A 27,905-nucleotide genomic window follows, 5' to 3' on the forward strand; every position below is an offset into this window, starting at 1 on the left:
TGAGGCACAGGGGCATTCAATAACTGGCATAAGACCACACAGTTAGTTACCAGCACACCTGGGATTTGAACTTGGGAAGTTTGCTTTTAGAGTCAGCACACCTTACTACTACATTATGATGATGAAACAAAAGTAGAAGCAAAACAAAGAAGAGGCGAAATGAGAGGAGAAATAAGATGAAGAGATGGGTGAGGTCAGCTGCAAAATGCAGGTCTAAAGTATTAGAGTTTTGATACAGGTAGGTCATCAATTCAACTCAAACTTGCTTTAGCCAACGTGAAGTGGAAGGTTCAATCCTAACGTGATTCACAGTTGCCCTAGATCCAAATTAATGTAATAGTGCAACAACTATTCCTAGTTCTAAGATCAAAGAGAAATTTCTCCCATTGGCAATTTGACTTATGACTAAAAGGGGTATACAGACAAAGATAGTGTCTTTTCTGGAAGAAATATGTTGTAGATATTTCTAGTCCATACTGTACTTCTCCCTGATCCCATTTTGCTTGCTGTCTCCCAAGGAGCCAGATCTATTTTGAAAGGTAGATATCAATACCATACCTATTTTCATATAGTATTCTGATGAAACTGGTATAGATCAGAGTTCGGCAAACTAAGACCTGAGGGCTAAATCCAGTCTGCTACCTGTGTTTGTAAATAAAGTTTTATTGAAACATGGCCACACTCATTCATTTATGTATTGTCTATAGCAGCTTTCATGCTAGAGTTAAATAGTTGTTAACAGACTCAAATGCTTACTATCTGGATCTTTACATAAAAAGTTTGCTTATTCCAAGGTATGAATCCCTGCATGTTTAAATATTACAAACACCATATTATATTGTATGTATTCTTTGGCCAATGGCTATTTGCAATCTACATCGTATCTTTAAAATGAGTCTTGTTGCTGCATGTAGATGTAGTTCATTCATTTTAACTAGTATACTATTCTAATGTGGAAATGTGTAATTTATTAATTCATTCTTTATTGACTTTTTTTTTTTTCAAAAATGTTTGTTTGCACAAACATGTCTCATGTTGCCTTAGGCCACATCCAAGAGATTCTGTAGGATGAATTTCATGAAGACTTCTTTGATTACATGCATCTTTATCAATAATAGCTGCTCAGCAAAGTGGTAAGGACACTCTACCGGGAGTGTACGAGCACTTGCATTTTCCAGTGTTCTCAGAAACAGTTGCTATTATCAGACATTCAGAAAATGTTTGCAAATCTGATGAATGCAATGTGGGATCCTGCGATGTCATCCTAATTGCCATTCTGACTGATCAGCCTAGTTGGGCATCATCTTACACATTTGGGGACTGTTCTATTTTTTTCTTTCCTTCAAATTTCCTGTTTATATTCTTAACCCATTTTTCTTTCAGGGTATTTGTATTCATATTTATTTATTTATTTTCTTCAAATTTTATTTTCAGTTCCAGGTTACATGTGCAGAAAGTGCAGGTTAGTTACATAGGTAAACGTGTGCCATGGTGGTTGGCTGCACAGATCAACCCATCACCTAGGTATTTTAAAAATTTTTTAAAATTATACTTTAAGTTCTGGGGTACATGTGCAGATCATGCAGGATTGTTACACAGGTATACACATGCCATAATGGTTTGCTGCCTCCATCCCTCCATCATCTACGTTAGGTATTTCCCCTAATGTTATCCCTCCCCAATCCTCCCACCTCCTGCTATCCCTTGTGGCACTGTTTACAATAGCAAAGACCTGGAACCAGCCCAAATGCCCATCAATGATAGACTGGATAAAGAAAATGTGGCACATATACACCATGGAATACTATGCAGCCATAAAAAAGGATGCGTTCATGTCCTTTGCAGGGACATGGAGGAAGCTGGAAACCATCATTCTCAGCAAACTGACACAAGAACAGAAAACCAGACACTGCATGTTCTCACTCATAAGTGGGTGTTGAATAATGAGAACACATAGACACAGGGTGGGGAACATGTATTCATTGTTTTGAAAAGTGGGGAGGTTTTCATTTTTTTTTAAAGTTTGAGCCCAAACACAGGACAGTGTCAGTATCAGTCCTGTTGGCAGAAACAAAATGCCACATGGTGGCTGCCTGTTGTAAATGGTATCATGGTATGCAAGGCCCTGGACCATGGCTGCAACCTGATACCAACCAGCTAGAGTCACCAAAAAAGGCACACTGTACTTTCAAATATATATAGTCATTTAAAGAGTTATTTGGGAAAGTAACAATATTCTAAAAGGCATACTGAATCTCTATATCTACCTATCTATCTATCTATCTACACACACACACACACACACACACACACTTATATATTATATATTTATATATATCCACACACACAATTGTGAGCCAATGGTTACTCTAATGAATTATAAGGAATAGCAAATGTTAATAACTTTAAAGCAGGTATGGTAGTCGTCCCCACCCCGTATCTATGGGGGATATGGTCCAAGATCCTGAGTGGATGCCTGCAACTGCAGTTAATTCTAAATCCTATATGTTTGCTCCTGTATATACATACATACCTATGATAAAGTTTAATTTATAAATTAGGCATAGTAAGTGATTAACAACAATAACTAGTAATAAATTAGAACAATTATAACAGTATGCCAGCATCACTACTCTTGAGCTTTGGGGTCATTGTTTACTAAAATAAAAGTTACATTAACTGCAATACTGCAAGCCACCTGATAACCTAGTCAGCTACTAAGTGACTAATGGGAGGTGAGCATATACAGCGTGGATACACAGGACAAAGGGTGATTTACATCTCAGGCACAACAGACAAGGATGGTTTGAGATTTCATCACACTACTTAGAACAAAGAGCAACTTAAAACTTATCAACTGTTTGTTTCTGGAATTTTCCATTTAATATTTTCAGACCATGGTTGACCGCAGGTAACTGAAAGTAAAACTGCAGAAGTGAATACTGTATTTTCAATGTGTCTGATTTGCAAGCCTCTATTTATGTATTACACTTAATTCTTTCATAGAATATTTTTTAGGGAAGTTTTAGATTCACAGTAAAATTGAGTGGAAGGTACAGAGACTTTCCATATATCCCATTCCACACTTGCATGGCCTCCCCCATTAGCAAAATTCTAAACTGGAGTGGAGCATTTGTTACAATTGATGGACCTACATTAATACATCATTGTTCACCCAGAATACAGAATTTACATTGGGGTTGACTTTTGGTGTTGTACATTCTACGGGTTGGAACATATCTAAAATGACACATATCCACCATTATTGTATAACACAGAGTAGTTTCATTGCCCCCAAAATTCTCTGTGTTCCACTTATTTATCCCACCTTCTATTTAGTTCATATGTAAAAGTTCCTGGGATAGATACTAATTTAAAACAAGATATTTTAATATTGGTGAGACATGTAAAGGTCCTATTTTTAAATGCTTCATATTTATTTTTCATTTACTGGCAAACGTCTATTGCTGTCTTTGATAATGGTGTCGTTTTGATTATCCCTACTCATAAGGGGATGGCAGTGTGTGATCTGAGTAAGGAGGAACACTGTGTGACTCAGTCAGCGTTGCCTCACCTGGCTAAGCACATTTCTGTCACTACTAGCACGCATCAGAATTCATCCTGTTGAGCATTTGTCTTAATGACGCAGTGAAGAAACTTTTCATGGTGAAAGATGGTACATGAGCTGGAGAACCTTTTGTTAAAATCAGAAAGGACTATCTGATAACTCACTGCACTTACGATACTATACTGAACATCTAGAATTTTGGAAAAAATTCTGGTATAGTTTCTCTGTGTTAGGTAGTAGTGAAGATCTTATAGCATAGTCAAAGTGTTCTCATTTTTATCGTATACTCAAAGAGAAATGATTGCTAATCACACATAATTACAAAAAAACCCCAAATAAACAAAAAGCTAGAAAACATATTAGGATTCAATATTATCATGATTAGGACAACTAGCATAATTATATTATTCAAATCAAGGAAAGGTGCATAATTATTTTCAGATCATGTTATTCAAATGTCTTGAGACTACAATTCACAAAGGCACAACTCAAAATAACTTAGGAAACAGGAGAAAGTATCAAGGGCACTGGGTCGTTTCCTGTAACTGAAGGAAAAACTGGACAAACTACAGCCAAATAATGCATTTATAATACAAGATCATCAGGAATTTGGAGCTTGAATTTGGAGCTTTCTTCATTGCCATTACTCTGCTCTCTTCCTGAGAGCATTTTTCTTTTCCCTTCTGATGGGTTCTTCCTTCAGCCACCAACTTCACCAAGAGTTATCACATATGGTGTCTTCGTGATTCCTTCATTTTCAGTATCAAGAATCCTGGGAAAGGTCTGATTGGTCTACCTCTTGAACAATCCATCAGGTAAGAACCTAGCAGTGTCTATGATAACCAAGTAATTGGAGCTGGGAAAGAAGCAGTGACAGAAGAGGGGAGAGTATAGGAAACATGACAAATGCCTATTACCTAGGATCCCTGTGGGAAAGCAGACAGAAGGAAAGGTGTGTGTTGTTTCATAACTTACGTGGGATCTCATAGTTCTGCCTCATATTCTTCTTATAAAATAGGTAATAGATTCATAATCACTGAGTTGACTGCATGAATGAATGTGTAAATGAAAGAACTGACTTCCATGTTTTATAATTAATGTCTTTTGAAATTAATTTGTATATCTCCTCTATTGTTACAAGTTTCAATCATTATTCTTGGCTAGAGGGCTTGGGATATTGGCTTTATGCATTTCTGTTGTGATGTGAACTATACTGGACTAGTTTACAAACATTAGGAGTCCTGGATATAACACGGGAGTAGCAAGCTCTCCAATTAATAAAGTACAGAAACTTTTGTATTACGGTTTAGGGCATCTATGCTGGCTATGCAGACATACTTATGCTTTGGTTGATGTTTTGGGCTGTATTCTGAAGAACTCTTGCTCAAATATATTCTTTTCAGATAAATGAAGCACTGTTGTACTAGATGGTATTCTGATGGCATAAGGAAGAGTTCAGGCTGCTGGTTCTAGTATGTCCTAGTCCTCTTGACATTTCTCTGCCAAATGGGAAAAGTTTAACGTGGTGAAATGAAATGAAAATGAACTTAAAGAGAATTCTTCAACAGGAAAAAATAAAACTCCCCAAAAGAGCATTGTCCATGGCACAGAGTAGAAGAAAGGACAGATGTTTGTTTCTGTTGAAGTTTTCACAATGAGAGGTTTGCAGCTATATCACTGGGAGTTTCAGGTGTATTCTTAGCATCCACTGGGGAGACCTCTTCCCTTTCCTCCTGCTAGTTTTCTGAGCCATTATTCATTTGTACAACTGAGAAAATGCTAATTGTGTGCTCATATACAGAACCCACGAAGTTTCATTTCTGTGGATTTCATGTCAATCCACCACATTCCTGAAATGATTCTTCCAACAGTCTCATGTCATTCTTATGAAAACACTTGCTATTATGCCTTTGAATCCTAGCAGTCTCAGTGTTAATTATTACTTTGGTTGTATCTGCCTTGGTGCTGTGTACCATAGACAATAAATGTAAGTGGGGTCTGTAATTATAATTGATATCATTGTTCATTACAAAAATAATTCTATTTGAAGAGATCACATAAAAAAGGATTTTAAAAGAGAAAAAGCACTGCTAATTTCCTTATAAGATGCAGGTCAAACATAAAAAGGGGAGCAATCGCAATTTCTTGGGCAGTAAGCATGCTGCTTATCTGCTTATTATGAAATCTGTTAGACAAAATTAAAACTGCATTCCTTGAAAACTGATTAGTGAACTAGGCACAGGTAGTTCCTCATTAACTTATAATTTAATGACAGAATTCTGCTGAAATATAATTTTCTCATTTGGAAATAAATTTGTTTTAAATTACCTTAATTATACCTTTCAACTTTATTTTAAACTTTTTTGCAAGCTAGCTTCTTCTCTTCAAATGAAGAGGGTATTTGGCCCTTGGTAACTCAATCCCGTTACTTCCTCCTCTGCTATAAGAACGATTCTTTGCCTTTGGCCTTGATTGTTTCACCTTTGATCATTCTCACTGTCTGTGGAGGCCATGGAATAGTGACTCTTAAATACAGTTTTGTTTTTTCTTGTCTTCTAATTTAAAGGTAAAATATTGATATCAGTTTACTTAATGGCTCTTCCTGACTTTCATATTGTGGATCCTTTTCATAGCTTATTAAAAATATCATTTACTGGATTTCAGAACACCATTCTACCATTTTCTAGCTGGGACTTTCTGCTAAATGCTATCTAATATCTATTTTGTACTTCTTGCCTAACAGAGACCCAACAGTATTCAGGTCAACAATATGTCCAACTGAAAAAAATATATACATTTTCCAGTGTTCTTTGTAGCTAGGTGGCCACCATGTGCCACATGGCAAATCACATGTAAGCAGCTGCTGCTGAGGATTTTTGGGAAATATGTTTCCTGATATAGATGCTCTTTTCCTTTCACTGTTGGGAACATAAATGGAATGGCTGGAGCTACAGAGGCATCTTGATCCATGAGAAAAAGGCCACGAGAATTGGCCTTGTTATCACTCAGCTTTGTTATCTCTGAGCTCCTGAATCAGTGCCAGAAACCACCTGTGGAGTCCTAAGAAGGTAAGTAAGCAACAATGAGGAAATTGCCCTACGTTGGGGAGAACAATCTGAGATGGCTAATCACAGACACCCCCTGGCACAACAATCTGCTCCCAAATACCTCCTTCAGCATATAGCCCCAGTAACCCCAGCAGTGTGACCTCATTCTGCACATAGCCCCTCCATCAAGACCCTATAAAACTTCCTCCAATCCCTGCTTCTTTGCAGACAGCATCTTCTCTGCTGTGCTGCCCATTGCACCTTTGCAACATGTCTTCATACTTTCTCTAATAAATCTGCCTTTCTTTACCTATGACTGTCTTGGTAAATTCTCTTACCACTCACAATGCTCATCCCAGCCAGTGGCACCCATGACACTACCTTCAGGCTTCCTGCTATATGAGAAAAAAAGTAAAGAAAAGCAAAACTGAACAAAACACAAATTAAAAATTCTTAATTTGTCTTAGCTATTGTTTGATTTGGCTTTCTGTTACTCCAGGCCAAACGCAAGTCCTGAGTGACAGAAACATGCTGGACAAGTCTTTTTAAATTTGTCCCCCAATATTCATATATCATATAAAATGGAGGTAATAATAGAATTTATTTCATAGGGCTTTTGAGAGAATTGGGGTAATTCATGTTAGACCAGTGGCAGGTGTAACATATGCTTGTTAAATGACAGTACCTAAAAAACTATTATTTATCAATGAAACAGAGACAGAGTTTCTTAAAAGTGGTTCAGAGAGGGTGGAAAGGCAATGATCATGTCTATGCCCTAGTTCTGTTTCTTGACAACTATTTTGAGCATTTCTGTTTTTAAGTTTCTGGGGGTTACTTATATATTTCTATATATGTGTGTGTGTATAATGTTTTTTCTTGACTTCTTTCAGAATTTGACTATAGTACCCTGCTCTGATTGAAGAGGCTTTACATCTCTGACTCCATTTCTTGCCTACCCTTTCTCCTTGCTGGTGACAGAGTTCTTTATTTGCTTTTTCTTTTTATCTTGGCTCACCGCAACCTCTGCCTCTGGGTTCAAGCAATTCTCCTGCCTCAGCCTGCCAAGTAGCTGGGATTACAGACAGGTGCCTGCCACCAGGCCTGGCTATTTTTTTTTTTTTGCTTTTAGTACAGACGGGGTTTCTCCATGTTGGTCAGTCTGGTCTCAAACTCTCGACCTCAGGTGATCTGCCCACCTTGGCCTCCCAGTGCCCTGTCCTCCCTGTCACCTCTATAATCACAAACTGTCTTGATCCACTCATTAAAAATAATATCCGTTGGCTCCTCTGTGACAGGAAAACATTTACCTGCCATTCCTTTTATTTCTAACTCTCGTTAGCTTAAACTCACTTTGAAATTGTCAGTTTTCAATCTTGTTCCACATTCACAATTATGACTTTATTTGCATATAAATTGATTCTGAAAGTTGAACACATATACAATACAAATTTACATGAGTATGAAACTGCAACTATAATTTTCTGCTGGGCTATATATTAGAATATAGCATAACCCACATGGTAGTTATAACCATAACTGTAGTTCCAACACCATAACCCACATGGCTTTCCAAAGGGAACATTCCTAATAACAAGTACATATGGATCTTTATAAGTTATTTCTTCAGTTTTTGAAAATCTTGCATGTTTTAGCATGGTTTATATTTGGATAAAACATTTCTGGTACATTTATCCCACCCCTCTACCTTAACTTTCTTTCGGGGGAAAAAAATTAGCCTTTTTCATTTATCTGTCATCTTCCAGCTTCCTACTAATTACCTGAACCTACTCCATTCCTATACTTGCTATTTAGACTTTAAGACCAGTACTTTTGTTTAGCTCTCAGATGTTTTGTTGTAATATTTTCTTAATTCCCCTCTTCTGATTTCTCCTTTTCATTGGCTGATTATGCCTGTAAGTATTTGTTGAATGAATGAAAATTATAATACAGTCATTAGGAAAATGACTAGCAAGGTATTTTCAAAAAGTGTTTTTAAACCTTAGTGACAGCTTATTCATTAGGCATCATTTGGCTTAACTACCAAAGATGGCAACCAATATCAAGGTGGTAGGTGAAACAGATCAACCTGCCTTTCTCAAAGTATGTCAGATATTCCCCTGCCACCACCAATATTTTACATGTGGAGGGAGAAATTTAAGAAAGGAAGCCAGATTTTCTTAGAACTATTCTTCCTTCCAAAAAGTCTTGGTGATTTTTTTTTTTTTTGTGGTAGCCAAGTTCCTGCTTCCAGGCTAGGCACACAGGTAATGCAATCAGGGCTTCCTCAGCTGCCAGGCATCAGAAGCCAGGCAGGCAGAGGTACTCAGAAGATAAGCTTGTCCCTGTGCAATAGAGTAGATGGAACGAAAGAAGAGATGCTATTGCTGAAACAGTTTTCTGTTTTCTCTTTCGGGTGAGAGGTGGGCTTGTACTAACAACAGCCCACAGTCTGAAATCACAATCATTTCTATGTCGCAGGGTTGACATTTTCCCTTCAGCTTGACATTAATTGTTTTTATGTGGGCACCACTGAACACTGGCTGGCTCCAAAAAAGCTCTTGTTTAACAAAGGCAGAAGACACCCATGAGACAGAAGGCAGGGGTGCTTTCTTCCACAATCACCAGAATAGCAATTGCTTCTGCTTCTGTGTGTGTAAGGGAGAGACTGAAATCCAAGTTGCCCCCCTTTTTTTTTACAAAAATCTTTTCAATATGAATGTCTTTCTTTTGACTTAGGAACTTTTAAACAAATGTTCCAGATAGATGATGTTTTCACAATATAAAATTTTAAGTTGTGCATCCTTCATTTGCGTGACACATATCCAAAAAGTGCAGAACGTAGAGTAAAACTCATTTTCCAACAAAGGACACCTACCACTACAAAATTCCAAGACTAATAGTGCAATGTATTGGCATAGTAAGAACTTGGACCTTTTTATGATTGTGTGGAGGAATAGCCTAAGATGACATAGGCATTTTAAAAAATATGATAAGGTCAAGAATAGCAAGTAATGATGATCTCGCAGAAACACAATAACCTATAGACCTAATTTTTCATGTTTGTAAGCAGTGATCTTTTTGGCACATGTATTCTACCCGCAAGGAAGTCATGCACAGTTTTCCATTATGTCCCAAAACACATTGCTAAACACAATTTATGGTGCCATGTTTTCTTTTTCTTAATCATTTTTCACTTAAAGTCAAACTTACAGCTTTGCTTACTCATCATAAATCGGTTTGAAATTCAAAATAGAAATGAGATAAAGTACACATTTGGTACAGAATATACGCAAGTGTTTGAAAATTCTTACCTCAATGCATATGTCCCCAGAATAAAAATAAATATAAAAACGTCATGTCTCTTGAAGTCACTTTTAAATAACTACTACTATTATTTTAGAGCAACTCTAAGAAAATTTCTGAAGTTTTTGATGAATGGCCCAGAGGTAGCCTTAGCAGACCCCTTCACTTGCCCCTCTTTCTTTTCTATTTCCCAACTTCACTTCATAGGCTATAATTTCTTCTGCTTAAAAGTAACTCCCCTCTCTGTGACATCTTCTCTCATTTCCTTGGCCTGAACAGTGTCAACTATTTTGCTTAAGAAAGTGCAAAGTTACCGGTGGGTAGGGAAGTGACAGTCACAGTAACTCTGAGTGAGAATAAAGTTAGCTTTGAGAAAAAAAAATTAGGAAGATGGAAGCCTTTGTAATGAATGCCACCTGAGTCCTCCTACTGAGAATCCTGGCAAACTAGAGAGAGAATTATTCTGGGAAGAAGCCTTGAGCAACCAATCTGTTAAGGGTAACCAATCTGTTCCTCCCAACTCTAAATGAAAAGATTGGAACACATGATGTTAAGAGCTACTATAACTCTAAGATTTTATGTGACCTATCACTTATTTTCAAGAGTTCAAAAGCCTCTCCTTTTCCTTTTCCTTTCCCTTCTCCTTCCCCTCTCCTTCCTTTCCTTTCCCTTCCTTTCCTCTCTCACAGCTCCCACATTTATTGAGCATCTACTGCATGCCAAGCACTAAGCTAGATCCTGGGAACACAAAATGGACTGAACTCTTGTTTCTGACTTTCATCAGCTCACAAAACAGGACACACTGATGAATAATTACAGTGTAATAACTGCAGCTGAAAATATGTTCAGGGTTCACAGAACATGAGAAGAAAGAACAACGGGTTATTCATGGAAGTCATGGGAGGGAGCGAGAGATGGATGAACTGAATTGATGCTGATTCTCTCGAGAGGCCTAGGACTTTTCTTCATGGACAAAAGAGAAAAAGCCAGTCTAGGAAACCACCATATTATAAAGGAGTTAATATTTATAATTATAAAGGCAGAAGAATCACGAGTAGTTAGGAACTGCTGGAGCAGAATGGTGCAGTGGTCAAAGTGGTGAATCCTTAGTACCTGAGAGTAGGGGCTATGTTTGGTCACTGGAGTCATCGGTGCCCAGTGAGGTGCTTGACATATACTAGGCCCTCAATAAATATTTGTTCACTAAATGCACAGAAACTTCTTTTTTTATGGTACTAGAGAATGAAAATGATTTAAAATATGATCATGTTTGAGTTAATTTTTTTTAAAGACCCTTCTTATGCAGATGAGCAGGAAGATTTGTAGAGCAAAGTATGAGAGAATTTAAAGAAATAGATGAGACCTGTCAAGGGCTTAACAAGATGGCAGGAAGTGGGGGGTGGAGGGGGGAACACCAGGAAAGAGATGTGAGAGCTAGTTAGGAAATTCAGAGAGCTAGTGTGCTATCTAGATTGTGCAGAAAAAACTGATATAGATGAAGTTAATGAAAACTTCCAGATAATCCCACTCATATCGTTGAAGTAAGTGAATTAGACTCTCTAAGATATAGCTACAGAGGGGGAAAAAATCTAAAATTACAGACACTAAAGACTAATGTTCAGTTTATAGAACATATTTTTAGGGAGCGCATTTCTGGCTGGGCATGGTGGCTCATGCCTGTAATGCCAGCACTTTGGGAGGCCGAGGCAGATGGATAACATGAAGTCAGGAATTCAAGACCAGACTGACCAATATGGTAAAACCTCATCTCTACTAAAAATACAAAAATTAGCCAGGTGTAGTGGCATGAGCCTGTAATCCCAGCTACTCAGGAGGCTGAGACAGGAGAATTGCTTGAACCCAGGAGGCAGAGGTTGTAGTGAGCTAAGATTGCACCACTGCACTCTAGCTTGGGCGACAGACAGAGACCCCATCTGAAAAAAAAAAAAGCGCATTTCTTCTGTGACAGCTACTTCAAAATGTAATAATTTAACATACAGAGTTTTTTTTTGCTAAATTATGTGTGTGTGAAATAACATTAAAAAACAAAACGGCTCAACAAGTTTGAAAAATTGACAGTATCATTCAAAGCAGTACACATAAAGATGTATGACCAGTGATTACACTTCGATATGTAGCCCTCAGAAAGGCAGATGTTTGCAGCATCATTATTTGTCACAGCACTAAACCGACAACTACCTGAATGTCCATCAACTGTAAGTAAATTACTGACTACCACTTAGCAAAGAGAATGGACAAACTACAATCACACATAAAATATGGAGGAATCTCATAAATCTCATAATATAATGTTGAATAATAGAAGTCAGACCAAAAAGACTTTATTGTATGATTTCATTTACAGATGTTTTAAAACAGATAAGACTAATCTATAATGTTAACAGCCAGTAAAGAGGTACAGTTAGGAGGATGGATATCTAGGGTGCTGGTTATGCTGTTTCTTGATCTGGGTGTTGATTATGTGTATAGGTCCCCTTTCCAAAACTACATCAGGTTATAGAGTAAGGATCTGTGCACTTTTCTGTGTATGCTACATTTCAATAAAACATTAAATGATCTGGCTCAGTTCCCATGAGCATGGCATTAACTGGCTGCCTCTTCTCAGCCTCCTTTTTTCTGCTTCTTTCTTATCTTTTTATGTTGGAGTGTCAATGATTCAGGCCTCGGACATCTCCTCTGTCTACAGTCACTTCCTGGCTAATCTCATCCAGCTTCATTAAAAAGTATGATGACTTTTTAATACAATCAAATACTCAATGACCCCCAAATTTACACGTTATATTTGGCACTCATTTCCAGGCTTATATATCCAACTGCCTACTCAAAATCCCCATTTGAGTATTTAATGATAATCTCAAACTGAACATGACCAAAACTGAGCTCCTGCTATATACTCCTAAACAAAAAATTATATTTTATATTTTCCCTATGCAAGTAAATGGTATTTCTATATTTGCCTCTTGGGCTAAAACTTTAACATCGTCTTTGATTCCACGCATCTTTCTTTCACATGCAACATAAAATTCATAAGCATATGAATTTATGCTTTTAAATTTCTTTATAAGAAATTCCTCTATAATATATGTGTGTGTGTGTCTATGTGTGTATGTGTGTATACATACACACATACATACAAATTTGGCTTCCTTTTAATTTCCTCCACATTCCACCTTGGTCTAAGTCACTAGCAACTCACCTAAATATTTCAATAGTTCGGTAACGGATCTGCTTGCTTCCGTTGTTGCCCCTTCCCCATGCAGTCCATTATTGATTAATTAAGTCAAATCACAGCTATCCTCAGCTAAAAACTCTCTCGCGGCTTCCATCTCACTCACAGTAAAAGCCAAAGTCCTTCAAAAGCCTATACCACCCCACAGCAAAATCAACTGCAGGTGCCTCCTCAGTCCCCTCTGCTACTACCTTCCCTCAATCTTGGTTACCCAGCTGCTGTCACGCTTGCCCTTGGCTGTGCCTAAAGTACACCAGACTATCTTTTGCCTCAGGGCTTTTGCACTTGCTGTTCCCTCTAGGTGCAGTGCTGTCTCTCCAGATATCCTCCTGGCTTGCTCCTTCATGTCCTTCCAATCTTTGCTTAAGTGTCACCTCCCAGAGATGACTGCACTGACCACCCTATTTAATGCGCTTTTCTACTGCACTCTCCTTCCCTACTTCATTTTTGTCAATATCACTATCTCTTCCTAATACACTGCGTGTCTTACTTCTTTATTTTATTTACAGTGTCTCCCTCACTAGAATGTATGCTCCACATGGGCAAGGGGCTTTATCTGTTTTCTTCGCTGCTTTATCCCCAGCAAGGACTTGGCACATTGTAGAAGGCTTAAGAAAATGCTGTTGGAACCATAAAAACCCTAGAAGGAAACCTAGGCAAAACCATTCAGGACATAGGCATAGGCAAGGACTTTATGACCAAAACACCAAAAGCATTGGCAACAAAAGCCAAAATAGACAAATGGGACCTAATCAAACTCCACAGCTTCTGCATGGCGAAAGAAACAGTCAATAGAGTGAATCGGCAACCAACAGGATGGGAAAAAATTTTTGCAGCCTACCCGTCTGACAAAGGGCTGATATCCAGAATTTACAACGAACTAAAACAGATTTACAAGAAAAAAAACAAACAAGCCCATTCAAAAATGGGCGAAGGATATGAACAGATACTTTACAAAAGAAGACATACATGAGACCAACAAGCATATGAAAAAATGCTCATCATCACTGGTCATTAGAGAAATGCAAATCAAAACTACATTGAGATACCATCTCACGCCAGTTAGAATGGTGATCATTAAAAAATCTGGAGACAACAGATGCTGGAGAGGATGTGGAGAAATAGGAACACTTTTACACTGTTGGTGGGAGTGTAAATTAGTTCAACCATTGTGGAAGACAGTGTGGCGATTCCTCAAGGACCTAAATAGAAATTCCATTTGACCCAGCAATCCCATTACTGGGTATATATCCAGAGGATTATAAATCATTCTACTATAAGGACACATGCACACGAATGTTCATTGCAGCACAGTTTACAATAGCAAAGACCTGGAACCAACCCAAATGCCCATCGATGATAGACTGGACAGGAAAAATGTGGCACATATACACCATGGAATATTATGCAGCCATCAAAAACGATGAGTTCGCGTCCTTTGTAGGGACATGGATGAACCTGGAAACCATCATTCTCAGCAAACTGACAGAAGAACACAAAATCAAACATCGTATGTTCTCACTCATAGATGAGTATTGAACAATGGGAACACATGGACACAGGGAAGGGAGCACTATACACTGGGGTCTGTTGGGGAGGAGTGGGGGGGACAGCGGGGGTTGGGGAGTTGGGGAGGGATAGCATGGGGAGAAATGCCAGATATAGGTGAAGGGGAGGAAGGCAGCAAATCACACTGCCACATATGCACCTATGCAACAACCTTGCATGTTTTTCACATGTACCCCAAAACCTAAAATGCAATTAAAAAAAAAAAAAGAAGAAAATGCTGTTGAATAAATGAGTGAATGAATCCAAGCTCTTCATTTTATGAATGAAGAATGTACCCAAACCGTCAAAGGGCTTTAAGGCTCATATCCATTTGGCAGAAGAGAAACGGTGACATTTCTGATTTATAGACATCTCTAGTGCTCTCTCCCCTTTACTGTGTTCCCTCCTGGGTCCTGAATTTCAGGACTCATGAATATAAGTTCTCCCCTGCTTAGCTCCTTCCCAAAAAGAGTCAAAATTATGGCCTTTCATGGGAACATATTTTATTTGCAACAAAGTTCTACTTTTTTCAACAAGGAAAACCCCCCATATTTGTCTCCTCCAGCAGTAATTTCTCCTTCGTTTGGTTTGCATTTGTTTAATCAATGGGTTGAATGTTGTAAGGTGAACTTGTAGAACATGGTGCAGCGATCATGTTCTTCTTGACTTTTAAATTTGGCCTAAAGGCATGATTTGTCTCCCTTATTCTTTAATTTTCAAGTTACATGTTTAAAAATGGAACCTGGAGACATCCAAAAGATTTTCTTTTATATTATTCTGTCTCTCTTTCCTTCACAGCGGATGTGAGATGCTGTGGTTAAGAATAGGATCCAATCTAAGTCACAAAAAAGTGGCTATTGTAAAACTTTTGAAAAATTTCCACAATGACCATTAAGGGGACAGATGGCTTTCTGTCTATTGAAAAAGGTTGTGCTAAAAGGCGACATTTCTTAGGCACCCAGAGGGCTCTAAGAATGGTTTGGAAGTTAGAGAATGAACAAATATGGTGGGGAGTGCTGATTCTGCTCTGCAAGATAACGTTATATGCTTTCTCCATTGTATTCAGTGGTCAGGACCTGAGGTTTTATTTAGCACGATGTTTTTCTTACTTAATAATCTGCCAAGACCAAAAATCTGCCAAGTGGAAGCCCCCAGGTCTTACTCAGACCACAGTTGTGTTTTTTGGCTCACATGGTGTTTTTAAACAACTGTTGCCACTATTTAACATCTTTCACGGATTCTCCAGCTCCTTTTAGAATAAAATTCAAGATCTGGTAATACTGTGCCCAAGCTTCTCTAAGGAAGAGACTGTCAAAATGTGGTGTCTGGACCAGCAACATTAGAATCACCTGGGAACGAGTTAGAAATGCAGATGCTCAGGCTCCATCCCAGACCTGCTGGGTCTGGGGACCAACAATCTGTGTTTTAACAAGCACGCTAGGTGACTCCGATATGTGATGCTGCAAGATAAAACAGTGGTACTTGGAAATCTTAAGTTTCTGGCTAAGCAATTGCAGTGGGGCGAGTGGCAGGGGGGAAGCTGATATTCTATAGAACCTCATAGCCAAGGAAGGCAAAATATTCTCCATAGCTTCATTAATTATACTGGGAACATCAAGTAGGTGCTGGGAAAATCTCTACAGATGTATTCCTGATGGGGATTTTTATGGGGATTGGAGATAAAAATCCTTAAGGAAATTTAGTGGGTAGGAACCCACAGAGAGGAGGAAATTGAATATATTTTAAATAGGACTGGGCAAAGGCTTAATGCAACTTAAGATATGCGGATTGATGTGTAATATTAATATATTCATTCTTAGCAAATGCTTCCCTGAAAGTCACTGTCATTTATTGTATGTTTTTAATTGAGATTTAGTACATCTTACAAATTGGTCACTTTTTAAAAAAGGAATATACTTGTTTTTGGGGAAAGATATTTTTTAAATATTTTGCAAACATTCAGAATCTGTTTTTTTCTGTATTCATTTATCCATCCAACCATCCATTCATATATAGAAAAAAGTATATGAAACCCAACATGTTACAAACAGATACCAGAATAAGTGCTATTGCAGAGCAAGTACAATGCTGCCACATAGACAATGTTCATTGAACTGAAATCTCTCCAACTGTAAATAATACTATAGAAATAAACGTGTAACTTGGTTCTTAGAGAAAGTAGATTCCATTTATAACATACTTGGAAAGAGTAGTTTCTAAAGATCTTAGAATATTAAAACTGGTTGGCATTTTATGCATTCCATTATAAAAATTAAAGTCAATATTATGTAAATGTTAGACATAAATCCCTGTCAATAATCACTAATGAATTAGAAACCAGGCCGATACATCTGGTACAGCTCAGAAAATCATCAGAGCACTGAGGGTTAAAAATTGTAGGTCACCATACTCAGACAATGCACACTGAAGTGAAGTGACCCTGTAGTTGTGATGCATGACATGAGAAGCTCTGTAAGGCACATACATTATATGCAGAACTCAAAGTGTTCTTAGATTCATAATCTCAACTCTTGAAGGAAGTTAAATGATGGAGAAGGACCATCACTAGTATTCTATAAACTAAAAACACGGAAAAAGAAAGCTCTTCTTTAAATATGTTCATTTCAGTATTGTTTTAATGGCAACTGGACATTTCTAGAGAAAGCATTGCACTTGAATCCAGGGGTCCTAGATGTTCACAGCTTCTTGTTTGCTATATTATACCTGTTTTCTAGCTATTTTCATAAGTATTTGAAAGGCTTACTCCTAGTGGAATAGCAGTTCCTCAATGGGTGGACTATATCTAATTTATCTTTCTAGTCCATAACTGAATAAATATTATTTGTTCTTATTTAAGTATTATTTTTATTATTATTTAAAATTTTTATTTTAAAGTGTTATTTTTTCATTCTTCTAATATTAATTAACTATTACATGGATTATGGTGAGCTAGGTGCTACACAGGGATTAAGAAGATTAAAGGGGGCTGAAGATGTCTGTTCCCTAGGACAGAGCTGGAAATGAGATGGACTTAGAAGTGGCATAGGGCTGAGGGTAAAAGAGAATGACTTGGGAGAAAGTGTTTAGATGAAATAGAATGTGTTTTTATCTGTATTTTGTTTGGCAAAGAAAGTATATCGAATGCCTTATTCTTTTTTTTTTTCTTTTTTTTTGAGATGGACTCTTGCTCTGTCACCCAGGCTGGAGTACAGTGATTTAATCTGGGTTCATTGCACCCTCCACCTCTTGGGTTCAAGCGATTCTCCTGTCTCAGCCTCTCAAGTAGCTGAGATTACAGATGCCCACCACCACTCCCAGGTAATTTTGTATTTTTAGTAGAGACAGGGTTTCAGCATGTTCGCCAGGCTGGTCTTAAACTCCTGACCTCAAGTGATTTGTCCACCTTGGCCTCCTAAAATGCTGGGATTAGAGGCATGAGCCACCGCAGCCAGCTAAATGCCTTATTCTTAATGAAAAAAACTTCACAATTCTTAAATCGATGCCATTATTCAGAAGTGTTTTAATTGCACTTGGCAGCTAAATTATTTTTAGGTGAAATTTTAACACATGCTAAATATGACAAAAATTCAGTCTTTTGCAGGCATTAATATGATATCTCAAGGATTCAGATCATGATGATAACCTTTAGTGGTTTCCACCCACCATACCTTGGCCACTTCTTCTTGGAAAGCCACGAGATTCAAATGGGAGATGTTGACGAGGTCAGGCCCATACACCACTGTGATCATGCGCTGCTCTAGGCGCCCGATGTTCCCCACGTCCAAAAGTTCACGTAACTTGGGGTCCTGGATAATAAATGTTGAAAAAAATTAGTCTATAACTAGAGATTCCAATGTGATAGCATAACTTCAACTTCTGTTGGGTTAAAACGATTTCAAAACAATGTTGCTTTTATTCTTACTAGAAAACTGTAGGAGTTTAAGGCTCCTATCCTACAAATGGCCTAGAGAGATGAAGCAACTTGCCCAGAGGTAGTGGAGAGACAATTTCTGGCTCAAGACTTATAGCCTTTAGTTAAGTGCTCTTTCTGGGATCCTATCACACATTTTTATGTGCCATGGTTCTCTCTTTCCTGTAATCATCACATAAATTGTGTATTGTAATGAAAAATCTCTATTCTTCTCATCAATTCCTGGATGCACTAAGACAAGGAAGGTGGTTATTCTGAAATTAAAATATGAGAATGCCTACCTACGGCTAGGGAAGAAACATAGTCCCGGCAGTCAGCATGGACCTGCTCCAACACAGTACTGACACAAAGAGATGGCATTAGTGTGAGAAAAACAATGGTGCCTGCCATGCATATGTTGATTTCAATTCTGTCCTCAGAATGTATTGGGATTTGGATATAGGGAACTTCTGCAGTCTTTTCAGAGCAAGTTGCATTCTTTGAGGTCATCATAAGTGGAAGTCCTTAGGAGATACAGTCCTGCTGGGAAAGGGAGTGTTCCAAACATTCAAAGCTCAAAGTAAAAACTAAAAAAGGCTCAGTCAGTTTGGCTGAGTTGATTTCCTCCCATAGGACAGGCCCTGACGGAAATGAGAAGTCCAGGCAGAAAATTAGCATCAAATCAATCACTTAGCAAATTTGCTGGCTAGCTTCTGAGCCAGGAATACACTTACATTCTTATTTATTTAGCTAAATACTGGGCCAACAGGGCCTGATTACTTACTTAGACTGGTTATTCTGACCTCTTTTTGGAGGTTTTAATATACATCATCCTTATGAAGAAATATATGTTAAAACACACGCGCGCGCGCGCACACACACACGCGCACACACACACACACACACACACGGAAGAAAACAAAACCTTTCCAGCTGAGCTACTTTACTTGGTACCAGAAATTCTCTCTTTAGTTAATAAAACTTTCTCTGTTTGGCTGCCTGAAGAGTCACATTTTCAGGTAAGTTATGAAGAAAGAAAATCCCATTTCAAAGTTCTGCCTAATATAACTGAAATCGCACTTTTAGTAACAAGTTGAAAGCTTATCAAGCACATTAAGCCTCCTAGAAAGATCAAATGCTACCACAAAAAGCATCCATTTGCATGACCCAGAAAAGGAGAGGTCTATAGCAAAAGTTTTATTAAATAAACAATAATAGCAAAAAGGGAAACATAGCACTCTAGCATTAATGAAAGATTAAAGGAGAATGTTCGGGAAGAATGAATGTTTTGCAAAGGCTAATTAAACATTGATAAGGTGTTTTATGAACTGATTAATTGCATTGAAGTTTTTGAACACCATTGAGACAAGGTTCAAAGAGAAAACATATCAGTACTTGTAATTTTGTGGGGTTCTTTTTGGTATACTCAGAAGAGAAAAAGCATTCTCAGAAATCACCTGAAACTTGTAATTATAAATCACAAGTTTTAAATCAGTGATTATAGAGTCCATCAGTATATTTACCTCAACAATCTTTAGTGGGAAAATATTTGGAAATGAATTGGATCTATACATTGGACCCTTCTTTTCCTTCCAGTGATAGCCACACAACTCATCCTCTGGCTTTTTTCTCCCCCAAGAATTTTTTGTTCAGTCTACACTATTTTACCACCTAATTCTCATGTCCATTCAAAAACATATTTGCTCAAAATTTGATAAATAGATAATTGGTTAAAGAACATCAACTCTCAGAATTGCAGACACCAGATGTGGGGGTCAGGGATTCTCTTGAATCATCCTTAAGATATAGGAACTCAAGGCAGGTAAAGATCACCCAGAGTAGGTGCTCAGAGTAGAAAACAATTCTGGAAAAGTGCTTCTGAAATTCCCACTAAGAATTTATAAGAAACATGACCAATTCTTTCTGGAATCTTTGTCTGAAAAGTTTTCCTAGTAATTGTTGCATATATATATATATATATAATTATTATTTTTTTTTGATGGAATCTTGCTCTGTTGCTCAGGCTGCCGTGCAGTGGTGTCATCTCGACTCACTGCAACCTCCACCTCCCAGGTTCAAGCAATTCTCCTGCCTCAGGCTCCCAAGTAGGTGAAACTACAGGCAGATGCAGCCATGTCTGGCTAATTTTTGTATTATTAGTAGAGATGGAGTTTCACCATGTCGGCCTGGCTGGTCTCAGCTAATGCACCAGCCTCAGCCTACCAAAGTGCTAGGATTACAGGTGTTTTATATCTTTTAAAAGACTATTGGCCCTTATATAATTAGAAATTTATATTCAAGTATTTACAGGTGATGTTTGGGATTGGCTGGATGAAAACAGGCTGGTAAAATGATGATGCTGTTTGAATCTGAGGGGTGGTATTTGAGGACTCATTGCACAATTCTACATCTGGGATAGTTAACACTTGGGAAAAAAATTTAAAAGGCTATTGTATATGAACTGAAGGAACAGTTAGATTTGAGGAAAGTTTACGCAGAAGAAACCACAATATTTTAAAATCATATAATTTTGAATGTAAACAGAGAATTTAAAGTATGTAACAAGCCAAATTTCTTACTAACGTCCTTTTTTGGTGATGGAGCATATTAAACTATGTTTTACTTTCTTTTCCACCACTCATCATTTTATCTTTAAACTTGTATCTTTTCTTCATTTATTTCATTTTTATCAACTCAAACTTGATTATGTTCTATTTCTCCTTTAAGAAACAAGTTCACTTTTTATTTGACCTGTACTCAATAACTTACCTATTTTTGAGTAAAACTCATTGTTGAGCATATTGATATGCAAGGGGTAGCCTGAGAAAGACACTTGAACCTTCAAGTTGTCCTCAGTTGTTTTCAGACTTTCAGGGAATACACAAAGAGGGGATTGTCTGGAAGGACAAACTACAAATGCACCAAGTTTTTAGAGGACTTTGTAGGTAGAAGGAATTTGATGAAAACAGATGTCTAAAAAGTGGTTGTTTCTAGAGTATGACATTCTCAGTTCTTGGGAAATGTGTGGCTGTGTTTCAAAAACAAACAAAATCAAAACAGCAACAATAACAAAAACTGATAGACAATTTGCATGCAAACCATCTCATCTCCCAAACCTATTCTACCAAGGAGTTTTATGTCTGAGTATTTCTCATAGACTCAACTTCCTAGGAAGTTTCCAGAAAAGGATTTACCTACCTGAGTTACTACCAGACTCAAACACATTTTTCCATCCTGGCAATTGATATAAACATTTTACAAAGAAAACACCCTATCTCCATAACTCTGTAAAACTGTTCAATTTCTCTGTTGGAGAAAACTAAAGAACACAGCTCAGAGGAAAGTAAGAGGTGAGGACTTGGAATTCCATATGTTTTGCTAAGCTGTCACTCAAGGCCTCCTTCCTGCAGAGAATATCCTACATGTATCTCCACAGCTGGAATTAACCAGACCAACTCAGAATCCTGGCAGCTATAATTGAATTCCACTTTTAAAGTTAAATCTAGATCATTTCTGTTCCCGTAAGTGCTACCAAAGAGAGACTGTCTGACTAAGTAAATTCATTTTCTCTCAATCATCAGGATTTGTGATTAAATTACTTCATGTCTGTTGCAAAGAAAGTTGAGTCTTGCTCTTGTTAAAGCTCATGCTGATGATTCCCTTTTTCAGGTAATTGGCTACAGAAGAAAGTAAAGACTTCTACATCTAAGAAGCAAGGACTCAATTAGAGCATGTGTTGCTGTATTATATCATTTAAAATATTAGAAATTAATGGAAGGAATAAATGTAAGCTAATAGATCATTTTAGAAAAAGAATTAAATGCCAGTTTGAACTCTTTGTAATATCACTTTTTAAAAGGTTATTTTATTTTTATGCCAAATATCTGCAAAGTAAGACATCTTTTCAAGACTTTTAGATTTCATTTTTGATACTAGAAATATCTTTGGTTCAGAAAATATACCTTATTCATTTTTTTCATCCTCATGAAATGTATCCTTATTAGATTTTTGTCTTATCCAATGATTTGTATAAGTTAATTTGATTCCCTGCACTTAATGCAATATTCTCAATCTGAATTACAGTTATATGGATGTAACTCAAATCCATTCCTATCAATCATCAGGCATGTAAGAGTCTTTCCAGTAGCACTCATTACAACAGTTGGAAATGAAAGAAATGGATTCCTCATACTTAAGTGAGATTTATATGATTCGGCTTCATAATGATAAAGCTACCTTTTCTTTGAAGGCAGAGCCGACTTGCTACGCTTTATTCAATTTCATTGTAGAGGAAATCTACATCCAGGCTGGTTTTCCATCAAGCCCTTGAATTCAATATTTGCATCTCAAAAAATAAAACACAGACTAACAATTTCCCTTTGACTCAATGCTTATCCTTACACCTCTCATGTTCAAGGCTTCTTTCTTTTATATATGAGTGTGATGAAGGATATCACTGTATACACCAGGGTGTACCAGTGTCTTAGGCGGCTCACATAGCCAGTTAGCCTTTATAGAGAAGATGCCTATTCACTTGCATTGATGATGACTTTGAAATATGGTGCTGTGAATGTTCTTCTAAATAGAGCAAAAGACGTGGAGGATGTTACTTGTTTAAGCATTTTTTTCCTGCAAGTAACAGATGGGAAGTCTTTAAATATTTTTCAGCTATTTCTTTAACTAGAGGTAGTGGAAGGGGAGCAGACGGACTATGGCAAAGAAAAGCAGCTATGGATACATACTAGAAAAAAAAAGAGCTGGTCGAGGACTGCCCTTTCATATCCTGCAGTGGTATTACCATAACAAGAGCATTCACATTTGTTTTGGGATGGAATAATGATGAATTTGTAAAGTCACTGTATAAGTATAGAAATCTGTTGATGAAGAAGAAAAATGTAGTTAGCTTAGCTATGCATCTTCACCCCCCCAAAAATGTAGTTTGAAGCTGTCAGGCTTGAATTGATTGAGCTAAAGTGAACACACTATTCAAATCTAAAAGAAAAAAAAAATAGAAGAAACATGAAGGTGATCATCAAGAAAAATATTCTCCAGGTTCACAAACAGGAAAGCTGAAAGTTCCCCAGAGTTCCCATGGAGCTAAAAGTTTGGTTGTGCTTGGAAGTGGTCACTGAGAAGAGATAAATAAAGTTAAAGGAGCATCCCTAAATAGCATCCTAGGTTTTCCTCATCTCCAGGAACAAGCCCAGGTCTGGTGTCATGCAGTTTCAAGAGCCAGGAAGGAAGGAAAGATAAGAAAGGGGCTGCTGGAGAGCGTTCAAGCAGGCTGACCATAGAAGAAGCAGTAAAAAGTACTGAAATAAAGTACCCCCAGTCCTTGGACCAGATAAATTAGCCTAGAATGTGGATATGTCTAAAAGAAAGACAACTTCAGAGCTGGGCAAATGTTGCTATTACCTATTTCAAAAAGTTGCATTTCCTGAGCTAATAGGTTGGTGCAAAAGTAATGGCAAAACCGTAATTACTTTTGTACCAACCTAATAGTTTCCCAGGTTGCAATACACTTCCTTGGCAGACGGGATCTTTGTCTGGATGCCCCAGAAGCCAACCCAAGTCAAAGATCTGGGGACAAGTAATTTATTTTGGAGATGACTGCAAAAAGCACAGTGAGGCGCAGGGAAGTAAGACAAGTAGGGAAGACAGTCTATAAAAACTGTGTTAATCAGCAGTTTACCATATTGGGTAACTGAGGCTCCAACCTCTGAGCCTCTGAGTGGATTGAATACACCTGTATTCAATCTGAGGGGCTGAATACACCTGTTACAACATTAAAGCAGTGATTATAAGAAATAAGGAAATGTTATCCTGATATTGATTAATCTTCATGTATTTGATGGGATTGACAATTGAAAGAATTTCATCAGATAGGCTACTAGACTCTTAACTCTGTTCAGTTCTCTATAAAAATAGTATATATAACAAGTTCTAATTAGTGACTGTGTCAACCACCACCCTAGCTGTTCTGTATCTTCTTCCCCCTATTTAATCTGCAGACTAACACAGAGAGTTATTGTTATTCCAATTTCACATGAGGTGCTGAAAGATGAAGTAATTTGCTCAGTTTTATCAAATGGTGTAAAGGGAGGTTTGAATCCAAGTACACCTGATGGTAAACTCTAAGCCCTCTCCATATCATACTGTGTTACAAAGTATATCCAATTTGATGCAGTTCATATAAAATAGTGCAACTAGTTCAATTGGCAGAATAAAACTTAATAAGTAGCAATCATCCAAGTTACATCATTTAGTGATATTTTAGGCAGTTTGTTAAAAATATAAAATTATCCATATGAAAAGTCAAAATAGGAAAGAAAGATGGTCTCATGGAAGTGCTTGCCTTCCTAGGAAAAAGTGGAAGCTAAATGGCCAAGTTTAATCATTATTTGTACAATCATCCTTGCTGAAAATAAAAGTGCAGGAAATACATAGCAATTTGAAAACAAGTCAATGGAAAAAGTAGTTAGCTTTTTCCTCCTCATCGAGTCAGTATTTGTCAAACTTAAAAATTCTAAAGTAGAGACAGCTTGTCAGCCATGTTTTAAACTATCCCCCCAGTCTTTTTTGACATATGCTACCACCTGTCTGCCAGCAAAATTTGTATGCACAGGCCTTAACACTGCAATGTATAAAAATCCACATGCCCTGAGGGGTAACAGTGTGTGCAAAGCAGACAATTAGGATCCTATACGCCTTTCTGTTTAAACCCCCAACAAAGCATGAAAAGCATGATATTCCCCTTCAAATTTCATCCAAGGTCAATGCTTCTAGGTATCATAACGATGCCTGTTTGTTAATAGAATGCACAGATACCTTTACAGTGAGTTTGCAGCACCTCTCTAGTTGATGAGTTCTTTCTGGTGAGGTTTAATTTTTCCTATTTTATAATGATATCTGCTTCCTTCCATTGTACTTTGCTATAGTTAGATGGGCCAAAGGGGCTTCTAGAACCTCAGAACATAATTTAAAATCAAACATATCAAAAAAGGAGGATGACAATTTGTTAATAACAACAAACATAATGCTCTGTTTGTTCGGAAAATCCACCATCTATGCTACAGGCTTTTGACACATGGAGGGAAACAGCAGACAACCTGTATTCTATTTTTTTTTTTTTTTAATGGCTGGGGCAGTAGACAGAGTTGCTCTGTCACCCAGGTTGGAGTGCAGTGGTGCAATCTGGGTTCACTACAGCCTGTACCTCGTGGGATCACTCGATTCTTAGGCCTCAGTTCCTGGAATAACTGGAACCACGGGCATGCACCATCACACCTGGCTAATTTTTTTTTTTTTTTAGTAGAGACAGGTTTTACTTATGTTGGCCAGGCTGGTCTGGAATACCTGGCCTCAAGCGATCTGTCTGCCTTGGCTTCCCAAAGTGCTAGGACTATAGGTGTGAGCCACTATGCCATGCCAGACGGCCTGCGTTCTGTCTGGCTTTGAGTTCTGGCTCTGCTACTTGAAGCAATGTGATCTTTAAAAGTTTTGTTAATCATTCTGTGCCTCAGTTTTCCAAACTGTGGGATAAGTATAATAGTAGTGTCCCCTTAGAAAGGTTATTATGGGAAAGAAATGAATCATTATGTGTTAAGAGCTCAGAGCTGCACATAACAAGCTGTGAGTACTTGAATAAACATTAATAGCTGGTGGCATACTTAAGGTAAGTAATCACATCAGTCACCACAAAAATATATTAATTCTTTATGTACATGTGATACATTAGAGTTTACAGATTTGAGTTTGGTCACCACACTAATGCTGTAAGGTGACCAGACATTGCTATTATCATCCACCTTGAAGGGAAACTAAGTTGAAGCTTGGAGAATATAAGTTGTCTAATTTTCAACGATAGTTAGATGGAAGAACCAGACACTGAGAAGTTCTACAAATGAAAATGAAAGACAATATGGGGGAAATATACTGAATCATTTAATCTCTTATAAAGACCAGAACTTTTTTTTATTGCATTTTAGGTTTTGGGGTACATGTGAAGAACATGCAAGATTGTTGCATAGGTACACACATGGCAGTGTGATTTGCTGCCTTCCTCCCCATCACCTATATCTGGCATTTCCCCCCATGCTATCTCTCCCCAACTCCCCACCCCTTGCTGTCCATCCTCTATTTCCCCCCGACACACCCCAGTGTGTGATGCTCCCCTCCCTGTGTCCATGTGTTCTCATTGTTCAACACCCACCTATGAGTGAACATGCAGTGTTTGATTTTCTGTTCTTGTGTCAGATTGCTGAGAATGATGGTTTCCAGGTTCATCCATGTCCCTACAAAGGACACGAACTCATCGTTTTTCATGGCTGCATAATATTTCATGGTGTATATGTGCCACATTTTTCCTGTCCAGTCTATCATCGATGGGCATTTGGGTTGGTTCCAGAAGACCAGAACATTTTAGTATATCTATGTATATCCGTTTACTTACTTTAAGATTTGTCAATCGGTACGTATATTTGTGTGCATATTTAGGTATACATTCATGGTTTGTGTACATTTGACTGCCTATATTCTAAACATTTGCATTTTCATTTTGTTTTCCCATTAATTCAGTTTTCCGTGGGAAGCTTAATTTAAAGAGTGCTAAAGCACAAGTCATTTCTAGAACTTTTCTGTTTCTGGTTCTTCATTTAACTAGCTTTGAAAATTAGGCAACTTGCATGTAACTAAAGGAGTCTGAAGTAAATGGGTAATTTATCTATAAAGCTAAATATAGATGTGAATATGTGTTTGCTGAAAGTTATAAAAATATTCCAAGATAGAATATTATTTGATTTTGAGATTTATTTCCTTTGTTTTATTTATATCTCTTTTCTGTTACTCTAGATACACATGGGTTAACCGTATTCTATCATACATAAAAATCAATAATGCATTATACCTTCAGAAACACAGGGATATAAAGATCTTAACAATTAAAAGCCTTGACAAGGTTTGATGTCTACTTTTATAAGGAATAACTAGTTACATGTAAATAAGCCCTGTATTCAATATTGCCTTTGTGTGTGTGGGCTTCTTTTGAGGTGAAAGAAAATGTCTTCTAAAATCCCTTACTATTGATCTGTCAAAACACATTATACACGAAGACCAAAGTTGTCATCTCTAAGACCTCAACTTTCAACAAGAAAAAAAAAAAAAATCTTGAGAGTTATGTGATTGTGTCTATTGTTAGTTATGTTATATGACTGTAAAAGCTATCACCAGAATTGTCAGTACAATTCTAACTTGTTGGGTTTCTTTTCCTTTTTGTAGAAA

At 37.5% G+C, this 27,905-nt stretch overlaps 1 protein-coding gene across 2 annotated transcripts in view; it reads right to left on the minus strand.

Moving 5' to 3' along the window:
* PLCB1 (phospholipase C beta 1) overlaps positions 1-27,905 on the minus strand; it is a 747,552-nt gene that overhangs the window by 242,745 nt on the left and 476,902 nt on the right. For both annotated transcript variants that reach the window (XM_064382245.1, XM_064382246.1), the window contains exon 4: positions 18,385-18,522. In XM_064382245.1, the coding sequence (XP_064238315.1) occupies positions 18,385-18,522 (138 nt within the window). The remainder of the gene's footprint in view (positions 1-18,384; positions 18,523-27,905) is intronic.

Source organism: Aotus nancymaae, unplaced genomic scaffold, assembly GCF_030222135.1.
Source record: "Aotus nancymaae isolate 86718 unplaced genomic scaffold, 86718_ANA_hifiasm-v0.15.2.pri h1tg000029l, whole genome shotgun sequence".
NCBI lineage: Eukaryota > Metazoa > Chordata > Mammalia > Primates > Aotidae > Aotus > Aotus nancymaae.